The sequence below is a fragment of the Pleurodeles waltl genome, chromosome 3_1 (assembly GCF_031143425.1).
Source record: "Pleurodeles waltl isolate 20211129_DDA chromosome 3_1, aPleWal1.hap1.20221129, whole genome shotgun sequence".
NCBI lineage: Eukaryota > Metazoa > Chordata > Amphibia > Caudata > Salamandridae > Pleurodeles > Pleurodeles waltl.
Window position 1 is genome coordinate 1,493,625,959 of NC_090440.1, and position 22,086 is coordinate 1,493,648,044.

General features: G+C 39.5%; 1 protein-coding gene across 1 annotated transcript in view; it reads right to left on the reverse strand.

Moving 5' to 3' along the window:
* Nucleotides 1-22,086, reverse strand: part of LRP1B (LDL receptor related protein 1B) — a 4,500,992-nt gene that overhangs the window by 41,686 nt on the left and 4,437,220 nt on the right. The window contains exons 87-88 of the mRNA XM_069225083.1: nt 12,331-12,435; nt 2,410-2,486 (exon numbers count right to left, since the gene is read on the reverse strand). Coding sequence (XP_069081184.1) covers nt 2,410-2,486; nt 12,331-12,435 — 182 coding nt within the window. The remainder of the gene's footprint in view (nt 1-2,409; nt 2,487-12,330; nt 12,436-22,086) is intronic.

Sequence of the window (22,086 nt, forward strand, 5' to 3'; positions counted from 1 at the left end):
AAATCATAAATGCTACTAACATTACTTCTATGATTAAATCTGACGCATATAATAGCTGCCGAGCAGTTGTACAATGCAAAGGTGTATTAAGATAACAAATGTATACATCATTTTAGAGGATTAGGCTGAATGACACATGATGTAATTGACAAAATATGTTATTTAATCTTTGGGTGTAGTTATTGCAAAAATCTTTTTTGTGGTACACAAAGTTATAATTTGTATGAAGATGTTCTCTTTCAAAACCAGAATCACAAGTACTTATGCAAATACTGAAGTGCATGAACAGCAACTCCCACCCGCTCATTGTGCAATTTCAATCTATAAAAAAAAACTATTTTCACACATCGCTATATCTGATTTGGCACAAAAAGCATGCTATTGAAGTAACAGAATGTGCAGGGAACTACTCATGTTCCTACCTCTACAACTCGTGCTAAAATCGCAAAGCATAATTGATTTACGTGTACACCTCATGTGCAAAGTAAAGCATTCATCACAACTAAACAGAAATACTTGTTGAAGGCATGTGCAGCGAACCTGCCCTTCAATGAGAGAAGTAAGGGAATCTTAAAGAGATGGTCAAGTCCTTGGATGAACCTGCCCGAGTGGGGTCCTTCACGAATGTCTAGGCTCAGTGACAGAATATCTGTTCCAGCCACAATGGAACACTCTATCAAAGGAACAGCCAGAATTAACCATAGGGAAGTCAATATTCTACTAGAGGAGCACTACATTTCTGCTCCACAGAGGTTGCTCGAAAGGGTATTTTGAAAATGTTGATCATTTAAGGGGCATTGTAAACTACAAAGTCATTGTCATATCACAATAATTTGGCAGTATAGTTTTGTGTGATGTCAGAGTAATACTGTTAGTGGTCGGAATTGTAGAGTTTTAGGGGTATATTTAAGAAAAGTGGTGCTGCACTGTGTGCAGCACCACTTTTCCTGCCCCCTTTACAGCCCCCTACCACCACAATGTGTGCGCCGTATTTAAATTATGGTGCACTATGGCACAGGGTAGGGGGCAATAGTCTAATTTTTCATGACGCTGTTGATGTACAATATTTTGACGCTACTCCTGCAGAGTACATAGGGGCCCATCATAAATAATGAAAGCCCATTTTACCGGCTGCTCTGAGCAGGCGTTTAAAGTGCCGTAAAAAATGATGCAAGGAAACCTCTTTGGTTTCTTTGCTCCATTTTATTGCCCCCCCTAGCGTGGGAACGCCCCTTTGCATACATTATGCCTGGCATAGGCATAATGTGGGGCAAAGGGTGAGAAAAGTAAATGTGGTGCGAGAATTTTGGCGTCGTAGGACCACATTAGTGTAAAAAAAATTAAGCTAATGTGGCACAAGGTGGGACTTGGGGCTTATAAATATGCCACTTAGTCCCATGATCTACTTAAGTTCCAGCATTTCAGAAGATTCCAGAAAACATGCTAACAATCAACATGAAAATTAGTTCTCCCATGAGTTTGTAGCATGGCAAAGTTACACCAAAACAGCAGTGAGGATCTAAATACAGCTTATTATGATGCAATCATAGAGGAACAATTGTTTTCCTGAGAATATATACATTTCCATGTACTCATACCCCTCCCCCAAACTATACTAGTTAAAGGAGCAATTAATTAAAATGAGCAGAAAGTGCAAATAAACCAATATATTGGCAAATTGCAATATGAAAGACCTATATAGAGGGATATAGATTGATCCTATTCATCAGACATTTAAAAAACAGCCAACTGTCTGCTAATTACTGACCTTTCAAGGAGCGCCTTACGCATCATCTTAACATGTCCATGCATAGTGGTTGGAAGCTCCTAAGATGTGTGTCCTATTAATCGAAGTGTATTGTGTAAGGGATTGTTGAAATGTAGAATTGAGTGATGATTTAATTATAGATTAATTTCCTCAAATGCACACTAATAAAAAGACAACTTAAACCAGGAAGTTACTATATGCAGAACATACTTTTGAAAATCTATAAACTGGTTTAGCCAATGCATGTAACCACGGCGAAGTAGAGACTAGAGTATTCGAGGTAGATTAATATCAGAACTATTATTTTACAAAGTGAGATATAGTTAATCACCATGTTCAGTGATGCCATTGAAGGAGAAAGGTGTATCATTCTGGTTTGTATGTATCACATGTATACAAAAAATAGACAATCCTTGAGAATCGTTTTATGTGGTACATGGTCTAAGCAAACAAAATGCAAGAAAAACTAGTAGGTCATTAAAATGCAAATCGTGAAAAATATTTTTATTCAGCATAAGTTTCAGTCTGACTGATTGTCTGCTAAATGTGAAAAGGTGATATACTACTGAACAAAGTCCTTGGTGTGTATAACTGTAACTGTATAATCGGAATAGTAGCAAATACTAATTTGAGATACTTACGTGTACTGGTATTGTCAGATTTACTGCTCTTGGGAGCTGGCCGCTCACACTGCGTGCCTGACCAGTTGGCTGAGCACCTAAAAGGATCCAATTAAAATGGTAAAGTTAATGAAAGTCAGCTGTTAGCATATTAACCTGCCAAAGAGGTCAAAAATATCAGCACAAAACGTACATAATTGATTGTTTATTTTACCCACTATGAGAATTAGCTTTGATTAAACAAATATATTGTTTTTTTGTGCAATGTCAAAAAGTGTTTTAGTTATGTTTCATCTTTAGCATATATTTACTTCCTGGTTACCTATTCTTACTAAATTAAATGAAATGATAATATTACTACTTAAAAAGTATCTTGCAATGCAGGATCAGGAAAAATGAAAAATGGATGATCAGCCACAACACCCCATGGTCTTTACAATTGAAATGATCCAAAATCCATGTTGGTTTTAGAGACTGCCACTCGGTAGTACAGTTCACCAATCTTATAATGTATTTGGTTTTCTAGCAGTGCCTGCTGAATAGGGAATATTCAATTAGCACTTGGGGACAAGCTCCTCAATCAGTGTAAAGATTCTGCGGTGGAAGTGCATGTCCTGACCAACGATGGACAAGCAGTTACCATGGGATTATTTGAGATGTGTATAGCAGGCACGTGCAGGTCTTCCAAAGATCCCAAGAGCTATATGCAGAATGGTCCAGGGAAAACCACCACCACGCCTATCAACGTGTGGGCCACAAACTGGGAAGAAATAGAGCACATGGGTGCTAAACGGGTAGGCAAAGAAGGTGCCCTCGAACATGCTCAGGCAGATTTGTTTTTTGCAAAACATTTTTATTTGCTCAGAACTCCCAGGAGGAACAAATACTATGCCTTATTGTGGTTGCTTCAATCAGTAATAGGGTCCTGCTGACATTTATATTTCAATTGGTAAAGCAAAATCTGTTACTGAAGTCTGAAATAATTCTGTTGGCATTACGAAAGTTTTCCACTAGCACCCTTGCATTCCGAAAATGGGCTGAAGTTGCATTATTGATGAAAAGAAAAAGTGAAAGACTGAATTGCTTTCACATTTGGAAATAGCAGCCTGTGACTTGGTGGTGCATCTATCTTACAAGAAAGAAGGCAATGGGCCATGCTCAGCTTGAAATATATTTAATATACGGCAGTAAAAATAAAAAAAAGCAAAAGGAAATCACTGACTCTATGCTAATACTGTCGGTGAAAGGTGAACACTCGATATTATTTTCATGTTTTCATGTTCAAATCTGTTTGCGTTGCAACAAGAATAGACACTTTTGTAGGCTGGTCATGTTTAAAATATAAAGAACTGGACATAAGTTCCATAAGTGAGTAAAGTCAGATTTTTGCTCATTACATTTTTGACTCTTGATAATGTGTATCCTTTACCAAAAACAGTTGCCTCCTGTACAACCATAGCAAGTGTATTTGCGTTTACCAATGGGGCCCTAATTTTGGGTTTGAGAACTAAACCTATGCTAACACCATCAATGCAAGTACTGCCAAAGCCGTGGTGTCACATTCCAATACTGCAGTAATGTCATGATAAAATTTAGTTATACGATTTCATCAATTTATCAAGTTGTGGAGGGTCTAACAGAGGCTCTAATTCTGAAAAGCTATCGTTTTCGGGGGAGAAATCACCTTGGACACACATGTAATACATGAGTGTTTCCACAAAGGAACTCAAACCTGTTTCTTGAATTTTAGGATCAGTTGAGGATGAAAGAATTCAAGGAACAGAAAAAGGCCAGTGAAATATAAAAGCCATGTAACAAATGACCATCATGGCGTCATATAACTTTAGCCTTAAATAATGCCCCTCTACAAGTACATTTCTATGAGAGTCTTTAGGCATACATTTTCTTGTGAATATGTTTTTCAAAACGTAAAGTTTGTTTTAGCTCTGTTCTAAAGGTCTGAGTCATCATAACTTTCATTTTATGTACCTTTGGCAAAGCCTATTGCCTTTCATTTATTTGTCCAACTGAATTAAAAACACGGCTATCAAGTCCTTTTTTGGGGTGTTTGGGGCAGTGGAGCTCAGGCCTTCATAAATGTTTATCTGGAATAGCTATTCAGGACAAATCTTGGTTCATGTTTTCCAACATCCTGGTGATCCTAAAGTTATCTAGGGTTTGTGGGTTCCTCTGGAGGGAACTGAGTAATAGCTAAAATATAGAAACATTTTGTTTTGTGGAAAAATGGTGGAAAGTGCTGTGCTAGAAACCTATTTTTCCAAAAAATTACATCAAGAAAAGATTTGCTGTGCTAAGATATCCTTTCCCTCACAGTTCAGGAATAGATATTCGGGCCCTGATTTAAAAGGGCCTAGCACCACTTTAGTTTTGCCTTGGTGTCATTTTTTGACGCTACAGCAGTGCTGAGGTGGCTTTTTCCTCACGTCATATTTACAGAGTGGCGCAATGCATGTATTGCGCAACTTTGTAACCCAGGCATAATGTATGCAAAAGGGGTGTTCCCCCATCAAAGTGGCTGTAAAAATAGCACAAAGACATATAAGAGATGTCTTTGCTTCATTTGTTTAATCACTTTTAACTCCTGCTCAGAGCAGGCGTTAAAGGGTGGCACTCCATTGTTTACAAGGGGCCCCTATTTACTGTTCAGAGTGAGGCTCAACATTTCGGAGCAAATCCTGAGCAGTACATCAATAACATCAGATATTTTGATGCTATTGCCCCCTACCCTGTTCCATAGTGTACTCTATCTTAGTTGCAGCGCACACACGGTGGCGGTAGGCGGGTGCTAAGGGGTGCAAGGAAAGTGGTGCTGTACTGGGTGAAGCACCACTTTCCTTAACTTGATTCTGCCTCTCGGTTTTCACATTTTATTAAGCGGGTGCTGGTGTAGCTTATATTTTGTTGATTCAACCTACTTGGAGTTTGTGATAGAAACAGTTTTGAAAGCCATGAGTGAACTCAGAATTGTTGTAGATCACTAAGGGGGTTCCCACAGAAAACAATTATTGAAATAAATAAGTAGTAGAATACAGAAGTAGATGACAATCCGTTGTTTTGTAATTTTTGAACCTATCACCAACTTACATAAGTAGTACACTGTTACGTATGTCAAACTCCTCTGGTCAAAGGAATTTTTATTGTTGGTTGGCCAAATACTAGCAATACCTGGACTCAGTAACTTTATTGGTTACCAAGGATGCATCAATTCATATGGTAAAAGCTAAAGAACGAAAAATTGGTAGGAAGGAAATCTCTGCATTTTTTAAATGTGCCCAGGAAGTTAGGAGTAGAATAAATATATACAGCTGTGAATTTGGAGGTATCAATACAATCATATGATTCAAAGGGTATTTACCAAACGTGGTTTTGGTTGCACAATGGCTTCTATTTGGAAGTCAGACATGGAGAGAAATTCAATTGATATTAACAAATAGTGCATGATTCTGTTTTCCCACACTTCACCTGATAAAAACAGTACTGTGTTTATGTTGCTCGGTCTATTGTCTGCAACAGGAAAGACACCAAAATTCAACAAAACTGCATCTAGAAAACGGACTTATTTTGGGAATGTTTAAAGTCGCGCTATTTGAACCCAGGCTCGGATGCCACTCAAAGAAACCTATCAATATTCGACATTTCTGAAAATTAGACATCACTGGGAGTTCAGGGTGGTGAGACATTTGTGCATCCCACTTTTATTCTCATCCATAATGTCCTAAAAATGTCAAGGTTTGGCTTAAATCCACATTTTCCTCCCGTTGTCTGTATCCCTAATGCAGATTTTTTTGTCATAGGTGAAAAAGGAATCATGTCTGTGCGCCATCACATAGCCCTGTCTCATGACTTTGGGTTAGTTGGACTGGGAGAGGCATCCAAAGCGCTACCCTCTATAGTGATGGAAGGCTATCGCCTTCACCAGGAGTTTAGCAGCACTGAGTAGTGATCAGTAGTAGTGAACAGGACCTTTTTACCATGCGTAACTGGAGTGAGGCCTAGAGGCTCACTCACCTACTCAAATGTTCAGCTGCTGTGTGCTTACTCACTCTTGGCCTATATCTGGTAAGATGTGGAATGCTGCACAGCACAGGGATAGTGACTCTCTGATGGTTCTATGTGTGCCTGGGAAGAGTACAGTACAAGGATGATGCAGTACTGTGTAGTGCATGTCTGATTAGTACATGTGCTGGGTGTTTGTGTGCCTGAGCGGAATACATTCAATGAAGCCTATAGTGATGTGCAGAGCTTGCATAGGGAAAGCATGAATTGGGTGTATGTGTGCTGGGTGTGAAGTAAAATACATGAAGGGTGTGTATCGGGCACGTACTGAGTGTGTATTCTGGCAGGGTGTGCATTTATAAAGAACACACCCTAGCCAAAGATAGACAAGAGTCTGTGCTGAACAGTGCACACAGATTAAGTGATTGTACTGAATGCATATGTCCATTTAAGGGTACAATGTATAGAGGTAGCAGTGTTGGACCCAAAGCATGCTGTGAATGTACACTGAGTGACCTTGCCTGCAGTGGAGGGATCCTAGGTTCCATTTGAGGTAGCCCAAGCTTGCTTGGTGAAGACATGGGGAGAGGAATCTCCCCAGATAGATTTGAGTTTTGCTACATTCCTACGAGTTGGGTGGGGACACACTGGGAGGACAAGGAAGGAACTCCCTCTACATATCAAAAGACTGCTCTTTGATTCAATGATAGATCGCACAGGAAGGCCCTGCACACATCTCTGGAAGGGACATGGGGCTTGTAAGGGAATCATAAAGAGTAGGGCTGGTAGTCTGAGATTACCTTTTGAAGCACATATCATGGTGGTTGATATCCAGGAGTGAACTCTGGTCACTCTCATGAATTGTGTTGTGGGCAAACAGCTTCGAAGACCGCTGAGACAGACATCTTTGATGCAGAAAGCTGAAAAGGAGAAGTGTCCACTTCAAAAGAAGCAGAAACACACCTTAAATCACATTTGGTGCTTGGAAAAGGACTATATAAATGGGAGATTGAGTTCTTTAGAGGTTGTCATCTGCCAGGCAGGACTGGGGGGGCCAAGGCCTACTAGTCTCCCTGCAGCACCCAAGGAACCCAAGACCATCTGCACTGGAACCTGGAGAACCAGCACTTGCCTGCTTTCCAAGGCCAGTGTGCCCTGAGAGGAAGAGGACAGCATAGAAGGGAGAGATGTCCTGTGATACACCCTACCATGAGGACTCTTTGGGCAAGGTGTGAGGATTAGACTGAACCACTAATCAGGCCACAGCTCATGTTCAAGACTGTTTCCAGTGATCCTCTAATGCCATGGGAGGGCCACCAATGACTGAGCGAAATATTGAGCACTGGGTTGTATATGTATGTTGTATTGTATGTCAGAGGGGGCCACCAGTGAAGAAGTTGGGTAATCTGTGTGCAAGAACTCGTGAACACCTGTGTGGTGACCCTGGCCACCATGGTGTTGTTGATTGTACCTGAGGGGCGTACATTGCACCCGGAAGGTCCTGCGGCAACCCTGTGTGCTAGGGGGGTGCAGGGAGCAAATATTCAAAGTCAAGGGGATGTCACTCAGTACTGGAATGAGGCTGCAACCAGAGGGTCCTGTAGCCCCAGAGAATCTACCCTGACTGACCACCCGTGGACCTGGAGGATGGGGAGGAGGATGATGCACCCTTGTGGAACTCCAGTCAGGAGCCAAAGGACTTACCACATCGATGTGAGCTGTAAGGTGCTCTGTTCTCAGAGGACAGCAGCCATACCCCTCCCTAGAGCAAGCTTATGTCGGCCTTACGCTGCCATGTGTACCACTAGCAGCCTCTCTTCTTTGAGAAGGACCTGATCTAGAGAGACTCCACACTTTTTGCACTGGTTGTAACTCTGGACATTTCTGTGCTGCAAGAGTAGATAAGACTTGAACTAGGACTGTTGTAGCCTTGGGGAACTTGCTGCTGAAGGTGATGCGGCACCATAGACACTTTTGACTAAAACCCTGAAGAGTCAAAGGGAACTCTTCAGTACATCCTAATAGTGTGCATTCCCTGGATGCAGTCACCAGTGAATGGGGAATAACCCTCACACTTCACACAAAGGAGATTGGGACAGGGATTCACCTGACAACTACTAGAACCTCAACATCAAGGGGAATTGCAAATGTTGCATCTCTCTTCTATGTAGAGTTGGAAATAAAGTACTATGTTTTTCCAATGAAAGCAAGTATGTGGCTTGACGTTGATTTAGTGGTTGTAATATTTGCACTTTGAATTCTGAGATGTGTTCTTTGGACTTTGTCTACATCCACCTGAGGGAGCATTATCTGCTAGACCACAGCTACCACTGAGAGTCAAGTGAAGACGGGATACTTGGACTAGTTGACCAGAATCCATTATGGGTTGGGCCCAAGGACTTGAGGAGTAAAAGGCCTCAACCACCATGGTTGGGCCCAGTAACCCAGGCTTGCCCTGTGGCCCTGTGATAGGGGTTTGACAAGAAAATTCCTACCACTCAATATTCCCACATTTCTCTTGATAAAAGCCATAATCACTTGCTTCTGGTACCATCTCCCTCTCTCACTGATCTGATTGCCTACAGAGGGCCTGGGGGACAAACTTGAGGCTTCTCTTCCCCAGGACTCCCCTTGTATTTAACTATAAATGGGAAGTTATCACCTGGGTCCCTTTCAAGCTAGTGAAGTTCATGAACCCTCCTCAGGTGCCCTTCCTGAGCTGATCTGTGTCACCCACCCAGAGCTTCCTGCCAAATGGACACTCCCACTGTTTCTGCTTAGGGAGCAGTTATCATGCTTTTTAAGGTGAAGCACTGACAGGCCAATTACTGGCAAGTTGATGCTAATTACTCTATTGGAAATACAGGCAAACAACTCCAATCATTTTAAATGTCAATTGTTTTCCAAATATTTATTAAAAATCCTACTTAATCACTAAAATGGATTTTTAATTAACATGAAAATAGTGTTTGAAGTATTCTGATAGGTTGTCAAAACCAAAGTTAGTAGAGTTATGATTTTGTTTTCTCTTTCGTTTTTCTCATTCAACACCTACAGCACTTTACAGTGAAAATAGCTTTTGGCATCTAGTCACTGTAGGAACATTCCAATAAGAAGGTGTTACACATACCACATTTAAATGCAAGTCATTCTACTTTGTGGGTTACATGACCTACCTACTTAGGTGTGACTTAGTTATTATTTAAAAGTAGGACAAGTTTTTCTGCATGTTTAAAAAAAGCAGCAGTCAGTCTACACATGTTGGCCTAAAGCCACCTGAGTGGGTGAAACAATAGGTGACAAAGGCAACATTTAACTTTCCATGCAATTGACATATTTCCCTGCACTACATACTATGCACTTATTGGAAATGTGATTGTCAATTAGGGATTAGCCAATGTTATCATGTTTTAGGGGACAGGGCACATGCAGTGGGGACTTAACAGTTCAAAATCCAGCAATAATAATCAGCATCAAAACTGTAGGGTGATAATGCAAAAAGAGGTATTTTCTCACAGTATCTAAATGCAATTTTCTTATAGCAAAATACAGATTTAGGTTATGCCACAGACTTTGATGTTATTGGATTATTTTAGGCTCTTCAATATCCTCCCAAAACATTTAGCTCTTTGAAAGATATATAACTAGAAAAAAGATATTTCAAAATTAACAATCCATCATGTGTTCTAAGCAATTTCTTTGTATGTAGAGAAGCTAAGAGGTTTACTTGCTCAAGCACTCTGTTTGCCCTGTCATTTCATTTTAAATATTCCACTTTCAAGTCCAGATTTCCAGTGTCTCTTAAAGCTATGGAAACTGGCACATTAAAGTGGGGAAGGCATATTTCTTTCTACCAATCTTCAGTTTTATTTTTACAAATCAATATTCGAACAAGAGTTATGTTTCAAGTTCACGTTAGGCATTCCGAGTATTTCTCATAGGAGTGAATAATTTTAGAATACTGATTCCTTCAAATGGTATGCCAAATTCTAAATGTGTTTCCTCTGCAATGTGGTTTTCTGTTTTTCTGAGAATCACAATTTTTGTTGACTTATGCAGATCTTCAAATTTAAAAAAGGTTAGTAGGCAAACAATTTCAGCTAAAAGTAAACTTGTGAGAAATACATTCTGAAAAAAGTAAAATGTAACATAAAGCAAATTTGCAAAAAAGATTTTTAAATAAATTCTTTTGCAAGAACATTATATCAACTAGAAGACATTTCCTGTAGGAAAAGTTGGAAATAAATGATCAATGCAGCAAGATTTGCAAAATGTGTAATGTTTTTTTATAATCTCGCCCAATTTAAAAAGCAAATTTCAAAGTTCTCTCACTCGTAGATATAGCAAATACAAAAACAAGTACAGAATTGAAACAATACATTGAAAACAGACAATAGAAAAGTCTATATTTTTCACACATACCTAAGACATACAATTGCAATGCACTTAACCAGTTCAAAATATTAACCAGTTTTAAGTAGTAACACGATTTCCCAAATGATCTGTGTCATTAAATGTTAGAACACATTTTAAAGTACATATTCATCTAGAATTATTAGCAGTCTAATTCATATATAAGTATTTTTGTTATATAGTGGTTGAGCAACTTAAAAACTGTCATTAATTATTATTTAGTTTTAGCAAAGGAGGCTAAAACAAACTGTGCTGAATGATTCTTCCCTACCATTATAATCTACATACAAATAGACAGCAACAGCCCTATTTACAAAATATTCTTTTCAGTGAAGTAACGACAAAGCACAAAGCACGAAGAACAACTGAGCCTGATTAAACACCAATTGCAGAATGCATGTAAATGTGCATGATTCGAAGCAAGGCTCAATGAAATGTAGCCTGAAATGATACCCGATAATGTGCAGCGTTAAGTGGAAGGTTAAACCTACTTGCAGTTCGGTTCATTAAACGCAGTTAATGTGCAAATTCCCTCATTCTGACAGTAGTAATCACAAGGGTTCACTTTCTGGTCACAGCGCTGACTTTTATACCCAACAGAGCATCTGCAGAATTTCAGTAAAATACAACTAAAATGAATACTCTGCCTTTGCTTGAACATTTTGTTAAAACTCTTTAGACACACAACTAGTAACATGATAAATAAAAAAATGGGACAGGCTCTCGCCACTTCTTTTAAAAAGTAAAACATCTCACTAAGCAGTAAAACATCAACAAATTAGATAGCAACACACAACCAAAATTATGTTTTTCAAATACTATTTTACAGCACTCAAGCAGCAGAGACAATTGCAAATTACTTCCAAACAGTAATAACGATTAATTCATAATTAAAACAATGTGCTACAATAACACTAGTAATAATGTATTCAGTCAATGCATTCTGATACCCGTGCTCTTCTCAGAATAAGAGTACAAACTCAAAGAGAAGATTTATGTGTAAAACAATTGAAATAATTCTCTAATACAGGACTGTGTCCATTTGAGACTAAAAGGCACACATAATTGACCAGTCTCCATCCTGATACAAAGTTCATTAAGATCAAATGTCATTTTATGGAGAGAAGGAACTGTTGTAGACATCAGTCTAGCAATCGCAGATGATAACCCTCATTGTGGAGTTTAATGCTTTACAAACAAATATCATGAGCCAGTGTAGCAGCCAGTAATCCTCATTAAGGAATCTTAAAGCTGGACTTTACAGTGAAAATGTATGTGATGCAAGGGATTTATTTGCATAAGGAATGACTAAAATATGAAAAACTCTACATTCCATTTGTATTTTTCCCATTCTCCTTTTTTCACATTTCCTACATCTCATTCTATGCACTTCGATAGAATGTTTTTTACTGTATAGGTAGATGGTAATAATGATAAGCAAATGTTCACAATAATGCTTTCAAACATCATGCTTTTCACAGAACATAGCAGTTTTTTTTTAAAGATACCTACACACACACAGGTACGTTTGTTTCAGGGTCCAGCTGACACGTGCCTCCATTATAACAGTAGCCATCACATAACTGACAGCTGGATGCAAGCTTTCCATTGGAACAACTGTGATGATAAAGAAAAAACACATTGTCATTTCAATCTGCATCTATGTTGTCATGAATTGTTAGACATGGGTTCTCAATAATTGAAAATGCTAATCTTACCAGGGCCAAAGTGGAAGATGAAAGATAAGATATTAATCAAAACATAGCTACTTAGGGCCCAAAAATATTGACAGGATAAAACTTCCTCTATTATATTGCATTCATTACTATGATCGTCATTGACATTTTTTAAAGAAGGATCATTTAGTACACATTTGTGGTACATGTTTGTATGCTCTAAACATAATGCTAAGATTATCAGTCACAAACAATATCAGTTGGATCAATTTAGAACCATTTTATGACAAAACCTACCCTAAATGCAAAACATGAATTTATTGAAAACAACTGCATGTTGCTGTACCAAATCTGCACAATGTCCTGGTATCATGCTAATATACCATGTTCATTTGACACACACTTGGTGTTTCATCTGACTGTTCATGCTGAGAAATCAATTTGTTGCCAACATGATCTTTTGTAATCTGATTACACGTGATGTGCCAAGCTCTTCCATTATTTAACACACTATTCATAATTTGTGTCTTCACTTGCATAACATGTTAGGGGTACATTTAAATGAGACTAAACTAGAAATCCTCTATTATAACATCTGTTTACAAAACATGTGATCTTTTTTGTACATTAGTATTTTGGTACATATCACTCTATGGGGCTCAAGTATAGGGATGGACACATTTTTTGCGTGACTGTTTACAAAGATCTTCAAATCTCTGTGGGGGATCTTAGATTAATTTCGGCTCTTTCTGGAAACTTCTGATGGCATATGAGAAATATAAAGCTCAAAAGGAAGCTCCTTGTCTATTGTGGAAGTTTCATGTTGAAGTACACCAACCAATAGAAAAAAGTTCAACAAATTGAACTGAAAAGAAGCAAATACTGCAGAAAGGGACAGACGCAGATGGAAAGGATTTAGCACAGGAGATGGAACAAAAGAGAAAAGAGAGCCAAAACAGCAGAGAAGAAATGGCATTGGCAATCATGTATTACTGATGTTTATGGTACCTTAATTTTGCAAACTTCAGTTTAAGCAAGGAGGACTCCGTTTTTTCTCATTGCTAATATCGGGGAGTCAGGAGAATGATGTATGGATTTCCATGTGATAAGGAACTTGCACATAGAAACAAGTTTTTTTTTTTTTCTTGTGGAGAGAGAGGTGTGGAGTGAGAAATACATAGCATGATGTTAGATATACTGAAGTGTGATATTGAGAGTGTGATACATCAGCCAGTGTAGATTGCATTAAGAAATAAGAGTATAAAATAGCATAAGTTAATTAAAGGATGAGGTGAGTGGCATTGGGAGACCAGCATAAAAACTTTATACTGAAGAGAACAGAGTGTGAATTAAGTGAGTCAATTGTGGAAGCAAAACAGCGATGCATAAAGCCATGAGCAATTAGTCTGAAATTTGTGAAATGGAATGTGGGAGTCTGTTGGTTCAGCAAAGTTGTAGAAGATTACTGCGTAGATCTGATAGAGTGTATTATGACTGGAGATACCTTAATTTTAGCTGCAGAAGAGAGAAGTGGGACATCTGGGGAGTGCTAGCTGTAGTTAAGAGAGTTGAGTGGGTGAGTCTGTAGGGTTGTATTAAGAAACTGAGGTGTTCAGGTAAGAGTTTGAATTTAGGAATTGGGAGAATGAAGCATGAAATCAAACTAGAAGATTGTGGATATAGGCAAGGGCAATGGTAATGTTCAAATCTTAGCTACTACTTATTTTACTTCATGCCTTAAATTGCTTAAATTCACTGTCATCTCTCAATTTAACTAAATCTACATTGATATGTTTTGGTGCTGGTACAATTGTTTTCACTATAATTAGGTGCCTCTAGCCTACACTGCTATGTTTACCTCAGTCATCATATGCATGTTTTCTGTATTTTTCTTTATTTGGCATTGTGGTCTGGCTAGTTCTAGATGACATTGATAAATTGTTCCTCCTGATCCAAAAACTAGTGGTGGGAAAAGTATTTGGGCAAAACGTGAAGCAAATAAACTATACATGCAAGATACATTTTTATCAGATGGAGTAAATGTGATACTTTCCATTAAATTTATCTGCTGGAGGAATTTCCCAGAATGTAATGGTTTTACATAATTACAGTGGATTTCTGCCTTTCCTATCCCCATGCAAATTGGAGATTCTATGCAACCCTCCACAAAACATCATAAACAATCAACAAAGAATCAGGAAAATGTAATTGATGTGGAACAAAGCATGTTGTCATTTTTTTCACATTACAAAACTACTGGGTTCTTCTCCACTTCTTTGTGTGCCTAAAAACATATGACAAAAATATTGTGTCCTAAATTTTGTTTATAATAATATCCTTCTATGGGAGCTAGTAATGCAAAATGTAGACCTAGTGGAATGACATTTATGTAAATCTAAGCCACAACAATCAAATAACAGGCTTGTTTTAATAATATTCTGACATAAAGCTGTCTATTAATGTGTAAGACACTACACAGATGATGATGCACAGCATTTATCCATATTCAATTCTTACTGCATCTGTGTGATGGCTATGAATTATATCCATGTGCTGAATATAAACTACATCTGGGTGCTGAATCCAAACAGCACATCCTCCCACATGCAAAATATTTGCAATTGCAAGTGAATGCTGTCTTTAAACTGCTCTGGCTGCATATATGGATATATGGGTAGCGCCTGTGAAACACATTTGAATTTTGAATCCCACTAAATTGCTTACAGCTTGATGTGTCCTGTGAATTTCTACATTTAAGCTGCTTCTCCAATCTGAGAACCATCTATTCTACTTTTGACATAGTTTCTCTCTTCACTTACAAATCACTGCTACATATTATCTTCTGAATTTATAAATGATATCACTTCTGGTTCTGTTCTTTAATATTTATCTTTATCTCAAGTGCTATTTTCAACTTGTTGCTGTATTTAGGTGCAATCTCATCCATTGTCCTCTGCACATAGTTGATACCTGTAACATGCCTCTCCTTGATAGCGACAATTAGCTGCATACTAACTGCTAATTGCACAGGCATCTGCTTCTTGTGTTGTCTGAAAATGCCAGAAGGTTAGTGACAGTCCAGGTAGCGAATAGGTCTCAAATATGTTTGCATCCACATTCACAACCTTGCAGTCAGGTGCTTCATGTTTTCCCTTCGTTCTAAAACATTTCTCCCCTGATCCCCATATAATCTTATTTATCAGCTCTGCTGGCGAGCAATCTTTAATACTCTATAATCTCCTTTAACATACATGTCCGTCCCATCTACTCCAGTTGCCCGCTTATGTGGTTGGTTGCAGGGCCTTACCCAAGTCAGGCCCTGTGGCCAACCCAACACAGTGCACTCCGGGAGAAATTTAATGATTAAAGGTTTAAGTGTTCATAATTAGGTGAAAATGGCAGTTAGAATGTTCAATTTTGCACTAAAAAACAATGAAACTCAGAGGTTATAGCTAACAGAAGTAACTTTAACTCACCCCCTCACTATGCATTGCTTACCTCATCACATATTACATCACTCATGACATGTTCTACAACATCATTGATAACATGAGAGCAACATCTGAAATTACATAATTGATGGCAACACTGTGCATGGTGGGGGCACAAGTTATAGTTACTTCAGTTAACTATAACTAGTAAATAAATTGCATTGTTTTCATGAGTTAAAAATGTAATCTTTTAACTGATGTTTTCATCTAATTTTAAGGCCACATAATCTTATACAAATGGTAAGTACATACTGTATTATTAATAATAAATACCTTCCTCTGCGCACATACCTCCACAATATTTTGCTTTGTGATGTTTGGGTCATGTAATTGTGGCCACTTGCTATTCCTTATTCCTTCTTTGATATTCCATACTACTACCTCAGTGTCAAATCATTCCCTCATAACACTTCTTCAATGTCGTCCCTGACCACTTTGCAGATGAAACTGTAACTCTTAAGTCACCAAACAGACATCAAACCAGCCTACACTCGAGCATGAGTCATGGGCCACACTTTTATAAGCAACTTTGGCTTCACATTGCTGTTTCAATTACCTGTCACACTACTCTGACTTCTCCAATGTTGTCACTTCAAGTCACTAATCCAGCTATCCTGTTAACCCTTACCCTTCAGCAGTCTTCTAGGATCTTCTGTCTGCCTACCTAAAAAACGTAGTCGCCAGCAAACAGAAGTCATAACATATTGATCATTTTCACATGCAGTGCAAACATCTTAAAAAACAGAAGAGTGGAACAGTGGGACTCTAAAGTTAGAATTTGGACTGTTTAGACCAACCAACTTCAAATCTTAGCAGATTAATACCATATAATATATTCTATGTTAAATATCATTGTACAGTTAAACATTGTTTTGCAACATGCTGCTCACCATTTATACCTCATTTCCTCATGTGATTTTCAGTAGACATTGCACTATTACCTAAACAACTGTAGAACGTTATAGAAGTAGAATGAGATTTGTGATGAGTGGAGGCAGAGAATATATTGGGAGAGGTATAGGGTGAGACATAGAGTAGTGCATTGAAGAGAGCCAGAGGTTTTTTTCTACAGTAGGAGTAAAGTAATACATATATAGATACATAAGTACATAGAGAGGGTATATATGTTTAAGGAAGAGAATATGTCATGATTTATAGTAGTGTTTTATGAAGTCACACTTTCAAGTGTTGTACTTTTAACTAATTTATTTGTAAATTTTCATAACTATTTTTTTAATCTTATATTTTCTCAATGTTTCAATAGTGAACACTTGTAGATAGTTATGATACTATTTATAACTTGTGATAGATAAATACAACAGAGAGCCATAAGCATCTATTCAAATAATGTATGTGAAAACTATGCAGTGACCTATATACATGTTAAGCATAGAATAATATATATGTCAACGTCTACAGCAGTACTTCGGTACACCAAAGTCCGAGGCTTGTACAGCATAGAGCTTGGGCACAGCAGGATGTCAAATCATTCCTTCTTAATAGATTTCCATTCATGATTTTTGCACCAAATCACAGGACGCCAATGCATTTCGCCTTCAACTGAGCGACCCGTATCCCCGCACCACAGTGATTTAAAAATGGTCCTTTGTGAGTTGTACTGTTCCTTACACCCATACACTAGACTGCTGCAGACATGTTGCTCCCAACCCTATTGCAGTACCATGACAGTACATTCAATAATGTTGATCATTCTTAATGCTGCAGACAAGCTGGTTTTATAGTCATATGTGTTTCACCTTCATATACCTGTTAGCCATAGCAAGTGAAAAACTTCAAGAAGTACATTTATGATAAATGTTTGGCACTTATACTATTATTGCAACACTCAACCTTGCTCAAATCAAATGTGCATTCACAGTAATAGTTTCATATACTGTCATGCTTTTGCTTCCGTAGTCAGTTGAATTCAAATGGCACTGATAACAATTCCAACATAGGTATTAATCAGTTTGTTATGCTGGAATGACTGCTGCACCCATTACACCTGTGTTAATGGTAACTTCAATTAACCCCCTGAACATACTTCATTTTTTTAAAGAAATAATAAAAATGTAGTTCACAATGATGTTAGACATATTTGAACCTGATGTGGCACACATGGATGCATTGCAACGGGTTATGAGCCGATGCTTGACACTTCAAGGATCAAATTAGTAAGAATGTAAACATATTCTAGAAAGTACTAAGTCCTGCAGGACGGTATAGTTTCAATAGGAGTCTCTAGCATTCAATAATGTCTCATTGTATGGACCCATAATTTTATACACTGTGCCAATCAGCCTTGCAATACTCAAATGATTTCACAAATGCATAATGTCAGAAATGGGGTCCTTGGTTGGCAGTCAGGTTACAGTCTGTCTAAGAAAGGACCCTCACTCTAGTCAGGGTAAAAGGGAATCACCCTCAGCTAACCCCTGCTTACCCCCTTGGTAGCTTGTCACGAGCAATAGGCTTAACTTCAGAGTGCTAGGTGCAAAGTATTTGTACCAACACACACAGTAATTTAATAAAAACACTACACAATGAGATAACACATGTTTAGAAAAATAGGAAATATTTATCTAAACAAAACAACACCAAAATGACAAAAATATACAATACACAAGTCAAGTTATCAATAAAAATGCAAAAAGAGTCTTCATGTAATTTTAAACACACAGTAACACTGTTAGTTTGAAAATGTACCTTAGGGTGCATCAAAAATAACCTAGCACTGGCGAGTGTGCATCAAAAAGGGCTTGCGATGCGTCAATTTCACTCACAAGCAAGACCTTGCATTGTTTCTTCTTTTGTCAGGTCGGGGTGCATCATTCCTTCTCTCCGCAGGAGAGCGATGCATCAATTCGGTGAGCACTCTCGGGTCCAGGCAGGCTTTGCATTGTTTTTACATGCCCAGCAGTATTTGTGTCGGATATCCAGCTGCACAATGATCCAAAAACCATGCAGCGCAGGTTGCGATCTCACCAGCCTTCGTCAGAGATGCTGTGCATCGTTTCTCCAGCCCCGGGCGTTGATCTTTGGGTCGTGTTGCAGGCGAGCATCGCTTTTCAGTTGCGAAGCCGGTGGCATGCCGATTTTCCCACCACTGATCGGAATTGTGTGTGGATTTCTTCCTCTTAGGCTGCCAGCTTATCCTTTCAGGGTCCCAGGATCTGGATGGGCACCACTTGGCAGAGTAGTAGTCTCTCCAGAGACTCCAGGTGCTGTTAGAGAGAAGTCTTTGCTGTCCCTGAGACTTCAAACAAGAGAAAGCAAGCTCTAAATCAAGAGCTTCACAAGAAGGAAGGCAACACAAAGTCCAGTCTGCAGGATAGCTCCAAAAGCACAGTCACAGGTAGGGCAGCTCTTCTTCCTCAGATTTTCTCCAGGCAGAGGTTCCTCTTGGTTTCCAGAAGTGTTATAAAGTCTAAGGTTTTGGGTGCCCTTTTTATACCCAATTTTTCTCTTTTGAATGTGAAATCCTGCCTTGCCCAGGCCAGGCCCCAGACACTCACCAGGGGGTTGGAGACTGCATTGTGTGAGGGCAGGCACAGCCCTTTCAGGTGTGAGTGACCACTCCTCCACTCCCTCCTCGCACAGATGGCTCATCAGGATATGCAGGCTACACCTCAGCTCCCTTTGTGTCACTGTCTAGTGTGAGGTGCAACCAGCCCAACTGTCAAACTGGCCCAGACAGGGAATCAACAAACAGGCAGAGTCACAGAAATGGTATAAGCAAGAAAATGCTCACTTTCTAAAAGTGGTATTTTCAAACGCACAATCTCAAAATCAACTTTGCTAAAATATGTATTTTTAAATTGTGAGCTCAGAGAACCCAAAGTCCACATGTCCATCAGCTCCCAAAGGGAATCTACACTTTATTTAGATTTAAAGTTAGAGCCCATGTTAACCTATGAGAGGAATAGGCCTTGCAACAGTGAAAACAAATCTAGTAATATTTCACTGTCAGGACATATAAAACACATTACTATGCCCCTCATTACCACCCTGGCGGTCGGTGGTAATTTGGGGAAGGGTACTGCCAACAGGCTGGAGGTACCATTTCCCAAATTATGACACTGGTGGTTTGGCACAAGCCAAACCGCCAATGTACCACTCTGTCTGCCAGGGTGATAACGGCCGCTGGGCTGGAGAATTCAGTCTCCAGCCCGGCGGCCTTCACAATTCCACCCTCGGGATTATGACCCCGCCTACCTCCATGGTTTTCGTGGTAAGGGTACCGGTAGGCACTATCAGTGCCAGGGAATTCTTTCCCTGTCACTGATAGGGGTCTCCCCTGCCTCCCTCCCCAGAGTCCTCCTCCACCATCCCCCTCCCTCTCCTGCCCCCCACACATTTCCACACCCACACACACATACACACACATACACATGCATACCCACATCCACCCACGCATGCACACGTACATATCCAAACACCGCAACACACATCAACATAGTTTGCTGCACACATGCATTCACAACTCACAACATACACGTACACTCACATGCAGGCATGCACACACTGATTCAAGGTGACTCACACCCGCATGCACGCAGTCATAACCAGACACCCCCCACACACAACACCCACACACACGTGCAAAACCCCCCCCACCCACTCTCCTGTCAGAGAACCTGACTTACCTGCTTGCATGGGGACCTCCGGCTGTAGGTGGGATGCAGCACTGCTGTCAGCAGCAGCGCCTGCCAGCAAAACACTGCCAGGCTGTATCATTGCTGATGAACAGTCTAACACATCATTTCTCGGTTCACAGCCCAGCAGTTAGATATCGTAGGTGGCCGATTGGCTATTTTGAATACTAGTGATGTAGCAGTGCACTGTGTTGCTGATGCATGTAAACATAATCCAACTGTAAAATGCTATGTGCTAAAGGCGATAGAATACTAAGATAAAAATCCTTAACATATTGTGGTGCTGCATAAGTACACCACACCCTCTTAATGCACATGCCTGTAAGCCATATTCAATAATCCACTGGGCTGTATTCTAACCTTTGTATGCAGTTGTTGAACTGGGAATTAGAAATATGAACACCCTCCAAGCTCACTTAAGTAATGCATAACCTGATGAAGTGCAGCATCATAAATATTGGTGGATAAGTTATGACAACTAAAGCGCTATATGCTAAAGTGCTACAAATGTCACACACTGCCATCTCATGATCTCTCGAGCTCTAGGCTTACTATATTGCACATAGTTAAATAAATCCCCTTTCATTGACTAAAAGTGTCTGTTTCCCAATACACAACCCCTCATTTGCATACTGTGAAGATATAACCAATATATAGGGTGGCTAAAATTATCCTCAACGTAACAGTCATGGAATCCCCAGACAGATAGTAATTGGTGATCAGGTGGAAACTGACATTATAGTATCATGCCACTTCAAACTAAAAGACATAGGCCCTCATTATGACATTGGTGGTAAATGTCACTTACTGCCACAGTGGCAAGCATCCTTTCGCCATACTATGAGACACACACACCAAACTGACATCATACTGCCACAAACACATATCCACCAGCCCAAAGGTCAGTGTTAAAGTATAAGTACAAACACCCATACCGATACGCCAACAAAACAATACCGAACACATTATGACCCACAGATCACCATGGCAGACATTCAATGGTGGTAAAACATAAGCAGTACACACCGGTGCGCACAGAATGGCCACCCAAATACTAAACAACACAACATTGGCCAAAACGAAAATCACACACCTGGCATTCATACACACACCACACACACACACACAGCACTATAAAACATACACACACATTACCCACTGACCTTTAAGTACACCAAAAATTGACACAAGGCAGACACGAAAATCACAGAGACAACTACATACACACACCACAAACACCCATTCATCCATAACGCACCCCACATCTCACACCCTGCCACAATACTCAACACCCTCTGCACAATACACATCACACAGCACGCATGTCATGGTGGAGGAAATAGTCAGGGTAGAGCCACACCTGTTTGGAGCACAGGTACAGCAAATATCCATTGCAAGGAAGATGGAGCTATGGTGGAGGATCGTGGACAGGGTGAACGCTGTGGG